The sequence below is a fragment of the Callorhinus ursinus genome, unplaced genomic scaffold (genome assembly GCF_003265705.2).
Source record: "Callorhinus ursinus isolate GAN/ISIS: 27379988/994484 unplaced genomic scaffold, GSC_fseal_2.0 scaffold39, whole genome shotgun sequence".
Classification (NCBI taxonomy): Eukaryota; Metazoa; Chordata; class Mammalia; order Carnivora; family Otariidae; genus Callorhinus; species Callorhinus ursinus.
The window spans coordinates 3426390-3442716 of NW_027397101.1; the positions used below are offsets into that span (position 1 = coordinate 3426390).

Here is a 16327-nt window from a genome sequence, read left to right on the forward strand (position 1 = left end):
GGTATATATATATGTTGTGTTCTGCAATATTATTTATTAGATGACCCAGAAAGTGGTAGGAATGAAGAAAAAAAAATGCTGATGTCAAAGATTTATTCGAGATCTAAATAAAACTTGTTCATGAAATAAATGGAGGTAAGGTACTATTTCTAAATTAAAATACTATTTTATACATGATTTAATATACATACATAATAATTCATACTTTGAATATTATGTGTAGATATTTATTTCCAATAAATGCCTAAAAACATTGAAGAAGAGCAAAGTAAAAAACCCCCAAAACCCTTTTTGGGGATCAAGAAAGTAGAAGACTGCTTGTGTACAGTATATACAGATGGAGTACATAAGTAAAAAGAGGCATCCTTCTGGTTGTCTGTTATGCTTTTTAATGTACAATAACTGGGGCACACCATTCGGGATTCAGACTCACTAACAGGTTCCTGGAGTATAGGAGCCTTCGCTCAGTATGACCCTACACTAATAACTGCTATTAGAAGGTTACCTTCCTAGTAGGTTTGATCATGCTTTCTTCTGGTGACTTTCACATGTGTCTATGTGGAAGTATTTTTGGTTGTTTGCTTAATGCAGCAGAGACACTATGATATTAAGCTATTGGATAGTTAATAAACACTGCTGCCGCCACCACCCCTAAAATTCCTCCATTCTAGAATAGCTGGTTAAAAGTGTTCTTTCTGATTTAGCCTATTACTAATGGTTCATCTGAAAGTAATGTAAAAATGAGATGTAAAAAGATAAAGAAACTTCAAAAATTAAAAACAAAATATGAACAACTGGAGACCATACGAATCCACTGTGATAATGGAAAGGTTTAAGACAAAGTTCTATGTTTTTGACATGAGATCCTAAAAAGTTAAAACCCGTGCTTGCTTCGGCAGCACATATACTAAAAAAAGTTAAAACCCTATCTAAAGCCACAGTGATCTGAATTTAATTTTACAAATGTTCACAGTATTAATACTGCCAACAGGCAGAAGTAATGATGGAAACATAACCTAGAGTAACACACATAATTTAACTAATTAGAATATTAAAAAAATTAAAAAGATTAAAATCAATAAAATATTACTTAAGCCATTTCTCAGTTCAGTTTTCAGCATTTAAACACCATTTTGTCACTAAAATTAAAATCCCACAAATTGCAAATAAACAATCAACTACAAACATATATGGCCCATGGATCCTTGCATTCAATGGAAGAAAAGGCTGCAGCGTGGGCAAAAGAAATGTCAAAATTTATATATAATTACTTATAGGTAAACTCCTTCATGAATAAATAGCAAGTAAGGATCTTGAAAATTTATTCTTAGTGCCCTTTCTTCAAACCCTCAATTTGGAAGGTGTTAAAAGTCCTGCTCTTTTGAAGCTGCCTTATCTCTATTGCAAACTTATTCTCCAGTACGTGTTCAACAAAAGCCAAAGATGTGTCCTGGTCAAAAGACTTCTGAATTGGTGAGAGGCCCCACAGGAGGACGTGGGTCACTTAAAAATACATCTTTATGCTGGAAAGAGACAAGTGTGCTGCTGTGGAAGGCTGTGCCGCCCATCCCAACCAGTGGCTCCTTGCCGTTCTGCAAGAGCTCTGCAGGGATGAAAAACAATGCCCTCAAAGTTCAAACTCTATATTCTATTCCATTTTAAGTTTCATTTTATTTGTACCTTCAATAACAATGTATTTTGAAGTCCACTGTTTCTTAAAAGTTGTAAGCAGACTTTTTCTCCTGATGCTAATAACATGTTCTTTAAAATCAAATTCCTCTGTGTAGAATCGAAGAAGTCCCAACCACAGCTGCCCAACAGATTCTGTATTTTTCCCATATTCTGGCCAATAGATGGGCTAGAAATAGAAGGGAACAAGAGATATCATGCTCTATAGTAAAGTGTTAATATCTATCTTCATTTGTATCTTAGGGAGTAAGTTTGGACTTATTTTAATTAACTGGAATTTAAATAAAAACATAATAACATAACTTTTCTTTCACATTTAAAAATACCATTTATATGAGTTTATTAATCTCTACCCTGTGACTTCGAGATAGGGAGAGCTCAGGGTTTTAAATGTCAAACTCCAGAATGCATGTTTGTGGAAGAATCTGGAAATAAATTTAAGAGCCTTGATGATGCCTGGGTTATTAGATCTTTGAACTCAATGAAAGCCTTTCCAAACTCTGAAAATCACTTGGCAAATATTTGTTCACTTGGAATAAAGTTACACAACCATTTGGAATTGACAGGCATTAAAGAAATCCTAGATACAGTCCCTGGAAACTCACCTGGCTTAATAAAAGTGTTTTCAACTTCAGAGGGAACATCTATATATGCTAGTGTTTTACTATCATAATATAAATAAATATAACAGGTGATAATATAGTTGTTCCACTACATCACAGCATAGTACAGCTAACTTTTAGTCAAGGATGTAAAAAAATCTTTACTCTTAAAATACGTACCAGTTCATCTATTTGATCAAAAAAATAAATATTCCAGCCATCAACAAATATTTCAGGTTTCTTTTCACCTTTGTATATCTGAAATTAATTTTTAAACTATTAGTATGGATTACAAATTTAATGCATTGATACAAAAACTCGTAGGAAAATAGTTAAATATTTAACTACAGAACCACAGATATTAGAGAAGGAAGAGGGCTCAAAGGCAACCCAGCTTTACAGATGAGCAACACAATTTCTTTTACTAATACCTCTTGAAGGACAGGAATGACTGGTGGATTCCTCTGCTGGAGAAAATATAGCACCATAAGTGTGTATGCGTATGATGATAAGCTGCCTCTAGATGCATCACCAATATCACACATCTAGAGGAAAGGAAAATGAGGAACAAAGGAAAGATCACCAATGTTTTCTGCTAAATTTGCAGCTACCCTATTATCACTAAAAGTTAGGTGCTTCTATAGGGCATTAATGTAAAAATAACACCTTCAAATGCTAAAATATACCAACAAAAACAAATAAGACCAACCAAAAGGATGTCAAAAACAAAAGAAAAACCCAACCATCAGTCACAAGCAAGATCAGATTATCATATGTAAAATTTAAGAGGACAAAATTTTAGCTTGCCATGGCAGGCTTCCCAAAGTAGTTAAAGGAAGCATTTAACATGGCCATGGTTCTTTAAAAAATATAGACTTATGTTTTCAACTAGGTTTGAAGATGCAGTGAAATTTCCTGATGAATCCCAACAGGAAGTATACTCACCTTTGTAAATACTTTCATGGTATAGCATAAATATTTCACTCTGGGATCAATGGCTGAATAAGCAGATAGGAGCCTTGTGTTATGAAGGGCCTGTTAAAAGGAAAATTACACTATAAGGGATCAATTAGAAGAAAAAGTTTTAGGCTGGAATATTCTGAAAAGGTTTACACTGTAATTCACTTTAGGTTGAACACATTTAGACTGAAAGTAATATTTTTTTCTCCAAAACTGAGCTTCATTAACTTACTAGATAATAAGAATTATAAATGACATCTGAGCTCACAACTTCCATTATGTTAATATGTCCTTAGTCTGAATATTCCTAGAAATAAGGGCTATTAAGATAGTTCTGTCTAAGCAGATGCTAAGAGTCCCCCACCTCACCCTGGCATTATTTAAACTGAATGCCCCCAGGGTCCAGAGAAGGTCCATAAAGCCCCAAAGCAAACCAAGTATGAGACCAAAGACAGACAGACACTCCAAAATGAACTCTCTCTCTCAAATAAATAAAATCTTAAAAAAAAAAAAATTTCAAGCCAAACTAAAAGCACCTGCCACTCTGACCTCATTTTAAATAAATACTAACAACTCTCTGTTATATCCCCAGTCTCAGAACACTGCCAGGCACACAGCAAGCTCTCCTAAATAATGATTAAAAGAATGAATAAGATAAAAATAAATGGCTTAATTCCACTTGAGATTTTGTAAATTAAGAGACATTCATTCCCCTCGATCTCCCTAAAGAAAAAGCCTAGAGAAAATCTTACCAGTGTGTTATACAAACTGATGTCCACTTCCAAACCACTTCTCAAATGGAAAAACTTTACAATTGGTACCTTTGCTGTTGTAATAGGCAAGATGTTTCTCAGACCTAGGTTGGGAATAAGATAGTATTGTTATATATAGCAGCTGGGCCATAAGCTACTCTTGTTAATGTTCCAACATAACTTTGGCCTGTTTCACTGCAGTCACTAGAACTACTCAATTCTGTTATTCAACATCTGGGAAGACTTTTCTGGCAAAGTTTATATTAGTTAAACACATCGATATCTGAAGAACAAGGATGAACAAGGCAGCCAGTGCCCTCCAGGAGCTCATTGGATCGTGTGCGTGTGTAGGGCTGCTACAGAATAGAAGAAACTACTACAGAGTCCAGGCTACGTGGACCCTTCCTATTCTCTCCACCTGACTATGTCTAATATAGAGAAAAGCTTTTGGGGCAATCATCTGAATCCTCGAAACAAAAATTACTTACCACAGAGCTAGAAGTTAAGACAGTAAAAGAGAGGAATCAACGTTGATAGGAGAGGAGGAAATTGCCTGAATTAGGCTTTGAAAAAGGAGAGTGACAGGTAAAGATAGAGGTGGCTGAGGAGATTTAGTAGGCAACGAAAAGTACACAGGGACAGGGCAGACGCCTAAAGCAGAAGGGCATGCTTGAGAACTTCCATGGAATTGTGAAGGCTATAGAGTAGACTTGAGGGAAAGGAATAATGAGTGATAGGAGGTGGGGCAGAAACCAGGAAGAACCTAAATAGAGAACATATATATCATCCTGCTAAGAATTATCCTTAGAGACAAAGAGACAACAATGAACTATATAAGTTCATTGGGGAGAATCACTGACCACATCTATCTGGACAACGCCCCTGGCAATGGACAGACTGGACACAACTGCCAGAGGGGCAGGGTGACCATTATGAAAAATGATCTATCTGGGCCTCAACAATCTTGGTGGCATGGGGATGCAGAGAAGCAGCAAGACATGCTTCGGAGTATGTATACCTGGATGGGCTAGGGAAGCGGAGGTAAGCAGTAGAGGAAGTGGAGACGGGTGGGGGGGTGGATAAGGGAGAAGAAGGAGGGCTATAAGAGTAAGAACTACCAGTTCCTGCACACCCAGAATCCTTCACAAACATTACCTCCTAAGAATGTTCACCCTCATCCAACAGATGAGAGGACAAAGTGCCAGACATATTAACTTGCTTAGGAATATGGAGATAGTAAGTTGCAGAGCTAAAATTTGCACGTAGGTGTGACCAACTCCAAACTTCTACTGAACCTATTCTAGGATGAATTAGTTATCGCTTCACCCATTTTGGTGATTCCAAGGATGTCAATGTCAATAACGGAGAAAGTGGATTCAGAAGGACGGGAATGTAGTGGAGGTTGCAGCAGAAGGAAGGCAGTAAAGAGAAAGAGGAGTTCATTCTGAGATGGAGCTGGAGTTTCTTCTCAAAGAGCTAAGTGGTGTGATCCAGAGCTCAGGAGAAAAGTATGTAGATGATAGAAAAAAATTCAGAAAAAAAATCTGTGTGGGAGACAGAGGAGGTCTAACTTTTACTGATGGGGGGGTGGCAAGGAAGTTCATAGTTGCTGAATACCTGGCATATGCTAGATCCTGTACTTTAATGTACATCTTTCTTAACCTTAAATGCTATTATTGTTATTCTACTTTGTAGATGAGGAACCAAGCACTTATAGTGAGGTTGAGTGTCTTTCTGGGAACACACAGCCAACAAGTGGGGAGACAAGATTTAAAACAAGAGAATCTGATTCCAGAACCCCCAACTATTCTGCTATACTGTGTCTAAATTAGATGCCTTACACTCCATTTCCTTCCCATTCTAGAATTTGACACTGTTGCCCATTACCAGTCTGTCCTCTACGGTTTATTCACAGCACATTGTCCTGGTTCTTGTCATTCCAATGGCTCTTTTTTCAGTGTCCTTTCTTAATTTCTACCCACAGAAATTTAGTCCTTAACTTCTCTCAAATGATCCCTTAGAATTGTTTTATTCTTGGTCTCTCTCTCTTCAAGGATTTCAATGCAAAATTGTTTTGTTCTTCAATCCTGACTGACAACTCCATATTTCTAATTGCTTGCTGGACTTTTAACTCTTGATTATACCTTCATGGCAAACTACACACCTCCACGTGGTGTCCTCTACAAACATTCCCATTTCTCAAGTACCCAAACATCAGTCTGAACCCTTATTTCCTACTTGTAGGTACCAAATCTCTCCTATTCTTTTCCTTTTAGGATCATTAGCACCTGGTTAAGGTCCTCCTGCCCTTAGATTCACTTAGATTATACCCTCCCTGAGAGACTCTACCAGCTGCCAAAAAAGCTTAAGTTTTGTGTTTTTATTGGGTTGCTCCTCTTTTGGAAGAAACTTCACTGGTTTCCAAATATCTACAGACTTTACCTCATCTAGTAACAGGAACCATGCAAAACTCCTCTCTAAATGTACTGATCCTCCCACTGTCCTCCCAAATATACTACAGTAACTCTCATGTTCACATATATGTACTCTCAGGAATGACTTCTCTTCTGGGAGAAGATCCTTCTCGAATCCGATTCATCATCACCTGGGATCAGAATAAACCCATCTCCTGCATGAATCTCCCCTATGCAACTCTTTCCCAGAATCTCTCTCTCTTCAGAACTTATTAAATACTTATAATAGCTTCTGACTCATTCTGAAAAATGAATACTTACCCTACATTATTACATGGTCTGTCAGATTACCTCCCCTTTCTTTAAATCTGAAAGTTGCCCAAGGAAAAGACTTGTACAGACTTATTTTATTTTTCCACCATTCCTAAGTGCCCAATATAGTGCTGAGCACACAGTAGGTACCCAATAAGACAGGTGGGGACTGTTTTAAAGATATTAGGTTTCAATCATAGCCCTTTAGCTATTATTAGATCCTTGTTCCATGCAATCTGTGTTCCATTACCATTATCTGTGTGTATAAGTCCTTTCAGTCTAAAAATGACCTGTTTTTAATATGGTTCATTCTTAAGATAGATACACTGCTATATTTAGGGGAAAGGAACATGTCTGCAGTTTAATCTCAAATGGTACAGAAAAAATTGTGAGCAAGCAAGAAAGAGAATAAATCGAATGTAGTAAAATGTTAATAGCTGGTGGATTTGAATGAAGGATACACAGAGTTTGTTATGCAATGTTTGCTGCTTTCCTCTAAGTTTTAAATGATTTCAAAACAAAAAGTCAAAATCTAGCTCAGTACTAAATAATTAATAATTGTGGCAACTTAGCAATTTAGTTTCTCTGCATAATCTTCAAAAAAATTTAAAAAGCTCATGATCTTTAGAGGTAAGATTCCCAAGTGGGGAGAATGTGTATTTCAGTGACCAAAAAATATTATCAATGCACCTCAAAAAAAATACTAATGTTCTAGGTTAACTTTCAGAGGGAATAAACTGAAATTAACATTGTTTTTCTTGTTATTTAAGTAACATGGTATCCTTTTTATTTAAACTCCTGGGAATAAAAAAGTACAAAAAAAGGAGGGGGTAGCACCCAAGGTGTATGTTTGTGTGTAGCTATATGTGTGTACTCATGACGTTAATGTTAAGTCTACTCTTGATTGAGATAAAAGGCAGCATCGCATGGACAGACCATGGAAGTGTTGTGGGATTACAGACCATACTGTGTTCACCTTCATTCCTAGCTCCTAGCACAGAAATTTGCTGAACCACATTATTCCCACTGTTCATAGCATCCATAGCTGTCCCTGACAGCCAAAGAATATGTTAATGGCATGTCAGCACTGTGCACAATGTACAGCATCTGTACACTTTACAGCTATAAATATTTAGAAGTGCCCCAGCTCAGTTTTCTAAATTTATTGGTGAGAGAAAAAGAGATCAGGTAGAGTTAAATGACTGTTCAGGGTTGCATACAATTGTCGAGCAGCATAGCTACGAATACACTCCATAACCCCAGTGCTTTCCGCTCTGCTTCACACTGATTCCAGCAGCATTGGGACGGATACAAGTCAATACAGCAAAACGGGTTTCCAAAATTTCTTACCTGTATGGTATATGCTTTGTTTTGAAATAAAACTAAGCTAGGCAACAATATGCACACAATGATTACCTCAGTCTTTCATGCTTTATCATGCTTTATCACACAAAATTTTTTAAAGACACCGATACTGCAAATGTGCTATAGATGCCCTACTATACTGTTTCATTGGCATTGATAAATTTTAAGTATGCAAAACACTAATAAAGACAAAAATATTTTTAGACAAAATTTGCAGAGGTACCTGAATGTTTTTTGAGGACTCTTGCCAATTCTTCAATAGTTCGTACACAGTCCAACCCCTGCAACAAAAATTGCACATACTGACTCAAAAAGGGAAGACAGGTTCCAAACCTGGTTACAGATAGTTTCCATTACCTTCAGAAATAATGATATTAACTTCAACTCATTCTATATACATTTTTCCCTTTTAGGCAAGCCTTGGTCAGTATTCATAGGAAATAGCCTAAGGATACAAAAACTCCCATAGACCCTATTTACTAATTGTTTTTGGAGGTACAACAGAGGCTGAAATCAGATGCCCCAGAAAAGTCTGAACCATTGTCCAAGTAAGGACCTCCATTTTTCCCCTCTATGTAACTCCGTTATTCAGAAGGGCCCTCTGTGCCAGAATAAAGAAGAAGGAGCTTCTGTGCCCCATTTTATTAATTATGGGTGGACTTTCATTATAGTTCAGTTAAGAGCTGAGGAACTGCTGTGGAAAGTGATTAAGCGCAGATGATCTCTCCATAGGACTGTGCCTAATGCACAAATGAAAGTCATCCAGCAAATACAAATGTTTCAAGTAAATTATACTTAAAAACACTGGGCTTACCTTTTACAACATAAACCCTTTTGATGGCTATACACATCCCAGAATGTATTTGAAATTTTCCTTCAGAAATGCCCATAAAGCTCATTTCCAAGCCATGTAAAAATTCAATATTGATAATGCACAATTAGGTAATTCCATATACTGGACCCAATCTTGCTTATCCTCTTTACTCACCAAACTCAGGGTAGATAACTTTTGGCTATTTTTTCCCAAATCAGATACATCCTCAAAAGACAAAGACTTGAAAGTAAGGAAAGACATAAAAAGATCTTGAGTGACAGCAGCTCACTCATTTGGCTATACAGTGTTTGGGCTGTTGTTAAAAATAAAAAAAAGAGGGGCGCCTGGGTGGCTCAGTCGTCAGGCATCTGCCTTCAGCTCAGGTCATGGTCCCGGGGTCCTGGGATCGAGCCCCGCATCGGGCTCCCTGCTTGGCAGGAAGCCTGCTTCTCCCTCTCCCACTCCCCCTGCTTGTGTTCCCTCTCTCACTGTGTCTCTCTCTGTCAAATAAATAAAATCTTAAAAAAATAAACAATAAAAAAATAAAAGGGACTTTGCAATTCTCAGACTTTATACCTTTATGTAGTATTTTATATTTTATGAAGGCTTCATATTTGTCAGGGGCTAGCAAATCTTTTCTGCTCTGCAAACTGTATGACCCTGCTGTAACTACTGGACTCTGTCGTTATAGAGTGAGGCACAGGCTGTCAACACTTCATGAATGGAGGGATGGGACTGTGCTCTGTATTGACAAAACAGGCAGTAGGCTGGATTTAGCCTGTGGGCCATACGCTGCTGACTCCTGACATACATGATCCTAGCTGATGTGCACAACAATCTCCTGAGGCAAGAGGAACAGAAGGTACTCTTTCCTTTTATAGATTATCAACCAAAGACCACATGTTTACGGACATATGAAACCAAGCTTGTCTTGAATCTGGGTCTCTGAACTGTACATTTAGCGCTCTTATCATGGTACCACATTTAGCCTGCCTGCTAAACAAGTCTCAGAAAACCACATTGCCTGCCTCCTAAAATACTTTTCAAAAAGCCTTATGTGGGTGTGTGCATCAAAGTCCGCCTACTGGCCAATGGACACTGGAGGGGCTGGTTTGGCTTTTGTACTGTTCCCACAGGCTGCTTTCAAATCCGCTTTGTACTATAGGTTGAAAATACAAGCCCTGGTACCTCCTCATGTTTACCTCTAAGATTCTTAAGTATTTGACCAGAGAGACTGTGCCAAATGATGTACTTCATATCATATGCACTTATAAATTTGGAAACTACAAGCTGCACTGTCAGTCAAGACTGTCAAATCACACTGCCACAGCGAATTCAAGTTTTATGTGGTCACTGTACCTCTGCAGTTTCAAGTCCATTAATTGTCATACAGACGTCAAGGTCACTCTGTTTGAACCCAAATCCATTTTTGGAGGAGCCAAACAAGCTCAATTTAGTTCCTGTTAGGGATATATGAAAAGTAATAACTAATTACCTGAGTACATTTAATTTTCTGATTAAAACGGCCCTCTCATGAATAAACAATACCCAGTTGTTAACTATCCTATATGAATCTCATCATAATTATGTTCTTTTATTAACCAGTCATTTATTACAAACTTTTCTCTCAAAATTTACTTTAAATAAATAAAATCTGCATATGGTGTGAAAGATTACCAAGTGCCAAACTTTATTCTTAAATGCAAGGATATTTCAAGGAAAATGTGGATCACATCAATATATTTATTAATGCTTTTTAAATATTCACTTTTTTAGAGATTTAAAAATAACACAAAATGAAATTTCACTTGTGGTGTCTGTTAACAGAAATCCCACACTGCTACTGTCTTTCTCAGTGTGGGATTTCTGTTAACAGACACCACAAGGTAACTAAAGCCCCATCCCCACCACCACCATCCTTTCTCATTCTCAAAGTTAATGTGCTTATAACACAGGTACTCATTCTGAAGGAAGGTCATCCTACCTTTCTTTTCTTAAAGGTAAAAAGTTATTTACCTGGAAACTCCTGTCTTATGAAACTTTCCAGGTTTTGACGAATATGTTCACGAGCTTGATCTTCTAAAATAGTTGGAGAAAAATCCTCTGTTTAAAATAAAAAAAGAAAACATTAAGAAACAAAGATTGTTCACATTCTCTGGGGAAAAAATCATTTTTTATAAAACAAAATCTAACAAGTTAAAAAGAAAACTAAATTTTATGTCTAAATTTTAAACTAATTTATGTCTTCTTGGTAGACAGCATTAGTACTATAAAATAGAGGATGTCTTTCTTTGAAAAGAGTCTGTTCCCACCCTCTTACACTACTGGTGGGAATGTAAGCCACTCTGGAAAGCAGCATGGAGGGTCCTCAAAAATGCTGAAAATAGAGCTACCCTATAACCCAGCAATTGCACAAAGATACAAATGTAGTGATCTGAAGGGGAACCTGCACCCCAATGTTTATAGCAGCAATGTCCATGAGAGCCAAACTCTGGAAAGAGCCCAGATGTCCATCAACAGACGAATGGATAAAGAAGATGTCATATATATATATATAGAGAGAGAGAGAGAGAGACAGACACACACACACACACAACAGAACACTACTCAGTCATCAAAAAAATGAAATCTTGCCATCTGCAATGACGTGGATGGAACTAGAGGCTATTATGCTAAGTGAAATAAGTCAATCAGATAAAGACAATTATCACATGATCTCACTCATGTGGAATTTAAGAAACAAAACAGGATCATAGGAGAAGGGGAGGGAAAAATCAAACAAGACAAAGTCAGAGAGGGAGCCAAACCATAAGAGACTCATAGGAAATAAACTGAGGGTTGCTGGAGGGGAGGGAGGTGTAGGGATGGGGTAACTGGGTGATGGGCATTAAGGAGTGCACGTGATATAACGAGCACTGAGTATTATATGCAACTAATGAATCACTGACCTCTACCTCTGAAACTGATAATACAATCTATGTTAATTAATTGAATTTAAATTAAAAAAGGAAAAAAATAAAAAATTAATACTGTATTATACCCCCCAAAAATAATGGAAAAAAAAAAAAAGAAAGAAAGAAAGAAAGAAAAGAGTCTGTTCCCAGGAGCTGCTACTGAAATAGAAACAAATCTGAACAATGGTTCTGCTCTGAGGTTTCATAAACCCCGGGTTCTATAAAGGTAGCCCTCAGGGAACTGCCCCAGAGTGTGAACACGGAAGTTTGTAAGCATGCGCATATATTTTATTTTCTAAGGGGAATCTAGTTTCCTTTCATAGCTTATAACCTCCAAAAAGGTTTAAAAGCGACTCAGTCACTGGTTAACAAGTAAGGGTCTTCTGACACTGTGATGCACCAAGTTCATCTCAACAGCGGCCTGCCTCTCCTCAGTGTTCTCCCTTTAACTTTAACTCTCTGTCTACCACTGCTTCCCGGAACTGGTATTCCTCAAAGGGCTGTTAGGGGTCTATTAATTAGTGTTAAAGTATTTTATGCTCAAGTTTTGGAAATGCTGGGATAAAGAGTTAAATAGGTTCTTTTCCATAACATTTCTCAAGGCCTTTATTATGCTAACGTGCCCTGCAAATCTCTCCAGCAGGGAGCCGAGGGTACACTCATTCCCTACTTGGAGTACTTCTTGCCATGAAATACTATTAACTTCACTTAGGAAAACCGTTCAAGGAACACCAGTTGGGAATGCTAGTACTCCAACGTTAGACTTAAAAGATCCTCCCTCCTTCCCTGTCTTTCCTTCAACAATTGTTTACTGTGGGTCTCAACTGGAACAGGCAGTACATAGAGCTCTGTTGACACGGTGGAGAATGGAACAGACCCGGTCCCAGTGATGGAGCTAACAGGTCAGTGATTCAGAGGACTCTTAAGCAAATGTCAATGCAATATTCGGACAAATGAAATGTTATTAACTTACTATAACACTGGATGCAAACTTGATCTAAGATATTTGAAAATTTGGGTGTCAGTGGTGGCAAAGGTTCCAGCTGAATTCTTTTGAAGTCTTCGGGACAGTCCTTCTTGAGATGACCTTCTCGTTTGCATAAGCTGCACACAACCGTAGGAGACTGCAGGAAGGTGGCAAAGTAAAACAAGACATAATATACAACTCTGCCAAATAAAGGGGTCCTGAATCAGTTTTTTAAAAGTCCATAGTCTACTCTGACTTTCCAAAGGAATAAAAATAATACGCAGTCACTCCAAACAGGGACATCTTTTGGGATACTCAGGAGACAAAGGCAGTAATTTCCACTACCAAGAGCATTCCCTTTCTCCAAAGCAAATTTGCATGGGTCTGAGGGAAAGAGATGGAGCAGCTGCACTGGAGTGTAAGACCAACTCCTCACTACCACCTAGACAGGGGAGGGCTCTGTGCTAGTACACAAGAATTAAAACTACATGCATTAAAACTGTTCAGTGTCTCTTAGTTCTGGGAGTGGCACTGATTACCTTGCCTTTGGTGAACGTGAGTTTACTAAATTCATAGAAGAAATCAGACTGAGCCACAGTTGAGCTTTCCTCACATGCACTTTCTTCTTTAAGACAGATCTTATTAAATTCCATCAGTAGAGCCCCATCTGCAGGTGTCCCACCTTCTCTCAAGTCTTTGTACTTAGCAGACCCTCCCACTTCATCCTCCTCCTCAGACAGGGCATCCTCATCCCCTGACCCCGGGTACGTATTTTCTAACTCCTCTTCATTAGCCAAGTCGTCCTCATCTTCCCTTCGGGTAACGGACAGCCTGGGTTCTTCGTCATCCTCCTCTTCCTCCTCCTCCTCCTCCTCTTCATCGGAATGAATGATTCCTGATGTGTGGCCCTGTCTTGAAGGGCTGAAGTGGCTTAGAGCATCTTCAAGATCATTAGCACCTTCTACGCCTTCTTCGTCAATGTCAACCTTGTCCTCTGAAGTAGTGAATCCATCACACTCTTTGGCTGCAGGATTTTGGAAGCTCTCTAAATCCAAAGTGCTCTCTGTCTCATTATTTTGTGTGCTGCCACAGATGACAAGCTCTCGATGTCTGCTGCTCCTTAAACCCTGATCATCGGCAGTCAAAGGATGCCTGCCCTCTCTCCCAATTTCACTTTCTGTTTCTTGAGGGTGTCCTTTAATATCCTCAAACTCATCACAACTGGCCCCTGCCTTGAAACAGTCTGGGTTTTCCAGGTGGACACTGACATGCGCATTTCCCATTTCCTTCGTTGGGGGGCTTCCAAAGCTTTCAGCAGTCTCTTTAAGAGTCAGTGGCTGTACCATGTAGGTATCTGCAGTCGAACTGGCAGCACCTGGCCCCTGAGCCAAAACTGAGCTTTTGAGTTTATCATCTTTTGCTTGCGCAGCCGGGTCATGCTTGGCTACCTCTTTAGAATGTTCAGAAAGACATGTGACAGTACTCAGAGGCTTTGGAAGGCTGGATTTTGTAATTTTGTGTGGAAGAGCAAAATACTTATACGTTGTCCTTAAACAATGAAGTATATATTCAAACACGGGTTGATTATTTAGAGTCCTTGCCACATTTCTTTTAACTGAGTAGGGATCTGTAACAAAAAAAAGAAAGAAAAATCCACCACTTCATACATTTCTATTTCACGTTTTAAAAAATTAGCCTGCTGTAGATAAAAACAGACAACCAAACGATACTAAAGTTTAGCATGAATCTTGTATGCTTTTTAAAAAACTGGGGATGGGGAATAAGAAAGGTGTAGTTTAAGAACAAAGAGAAATGTTTTCTTAAACGTCTGCTCTATGAAGAGCACCCATTCTGTTCTGAACCAATACCCCTTCCCTATTTTGTTCTGTGACTGTGGAGGTAAAAAAGGTGTCATTAGTGTGCTTTTGTGCCCTGGGGAAGTGAGGACTTCCCTCCAGGCTCTGCTGAGTGCTCTGCCTCCCCACTCAGCCAGGCCCTGTGGTGTGTAGAGCTTACCTCCACTCTTCTGCCCTGGGAAGCCCCATCACTGAACTGGCTGGACTGAATTCAGGGGCGAGAGGGAGGCACCAGGAGGAGACACCACTTCTCTCAATCTTTTCTCCTCCCCTAGAACTCCAGCAGGTTAGGCAATTGGCCAGAAGAGCTGTGCCAGAGAAACTGCAGGGGAGGGTTTAAAAATGTGAGATCCCCATGACTGCACACAGAATTTATGCAAAATGCAAAAAAAAAAAAAAAAACCCCTCTTATGCAATATAAAGCTTGAAAAAAATCAAGCAAAAATACGAGAATTCCATTTAGGAGGTTCTTTAAGTTATTTGAAGGAGGAGAATTCAGATTTCTAGAGGGGTTTCAACCTCCTGACTTTGCAAAGATGAGAAGAGCTAGTCCATTTAATGTAGTCTACAGGGCACATCAGCGAGTCTTTCATACAATGGTTTTAGTTAAATGAGCCTTCGCTAGAAAAAGTGTTTTCATGAATCAGTTCCAAATGCTACTGTAGATATTCCAATAATAATCAGCCCCTCTTTCTATGAAGAGGAATCCAATGAAGAATTATTTTTCATGAGAAAAAGTATTTTCTCACCTTTGTAAAACTAAATGATAACAACAATCCAGGAAAGGACTGAATCTAAAAATCCAGCACAAGGAGAACAGTAAAGAGGAAAGGGGGATTCACACATCATGGGGTGGGGGAAAACTCTGTATAAGCGTTTAAGTTGTTAAGCAATTTATAAAGAAAGCAAGGACTCAGCCAGCCACTGTTTTAGCTTTTTTTTTCAACTAAGACGTTTTACTGCAGTGCTTAAAAAAACCCAGGATGAACAGTTTGGTCCCTTGGAATGACCACAGTTACACATGCAAGATTCTAACTATTTCACTTTCAGGGTCAGGCCTACATTACGTGTGGAGGCTGAAAGGAGAATGAAGTAAAAAGCATGCGGTTAGACTGGTACCTTAAAAAAAAAGGGAATTAAAGATAAACATTTTGAGATACCTTCAATGGCAATGCGCTTTTTGGGCCAATCCTTTGATTCCCGAGATACAGATTCTTTGACACGAATACTGATCACTAAATCAGCCAAATTAAATTCTAAAGCATAGAATCGAAGCATTTCCACCCAGAGCTGCCCAACTGGAACTGATGGGACGTGCTTGAAATCAAATATTAATGATACCTATTAACAGCAAAGAGAAACACACAGGTTAGTCCAGATGTCAGCACAATCTGAGAAACTAGAGATCATTCAAGCAAATTACAAAAAATCTGAAAAACCTTAGCAAAGACAGGAATTTGACAATCCATCTAGGTAAATCACATCTAGGTTATATTTCGTTGGTGGGAAAATGGCATTCCTACCCTGCACTCCTGGGATGAGAGCATGTTAAAATCTAACCATCATCACAGAAGCAGACAGGCAATTTTAGGCAACCAGGTGGCACTCCTTGTTTTGAAGCCTTAATGACAGGTGGAGAAAA

General features: G+C 38.5%; 1 protein-coding gene across 7 annotated transcripts in view; it reads right to left on the reverse strand.

Annotated features, from left to right (window-relative positions):
- The window catches only part of TUT7 (terminal uridylyl transferase 7), a 65767-nt gene that overhangs the window by 18104 nt on the left and 31336 nt on the right, over positions 1-16327 (reverse strand). For all 7 annotated transcript variants that reach the window (XR_003204388.2, XM_073880682.1, XM_073880683.1 and 4 more), the window contains exons 12-22: positions 15846-16026; positions 13369-14456; positions 12836-12986; positions 10925-11011; positions 10268-10368; positions 8318-8375; positions 4004-4107; positions 3237-3326; positions 2723-2836; positions 2472-2549; positions 1681-1858 (exon numbers count right to left, since the gene is read on the reverse strand). Coding sequence is in view for 6 of the 7 variants with exons in the window: in XM_073880682.1 (XP_073736783.1) it covers positions 1681-1858; positions 2472-2549; positions 2723-2836; positions 3237-3326; positions 4004-4107; positions 8318-8375; positions 10268-10368; positions 10925-11011; positions 12836-12986; positions 13369-14456; positions 15846-16026 (2230 nt within the window). In the remaining variant the exon portion in view is untranslated. The remainder of the gene's footprint in view (positions 1-1680; positions 1859-2471; positions 2550-2722; positions 2837-3236; positions 3327-4003; positions 4108-8317; positions 8376-10267; positions 10369-10924; positions 11012-12835; positions 12987-13368; positions 14457-15845; positions 16027-16327) is intronic.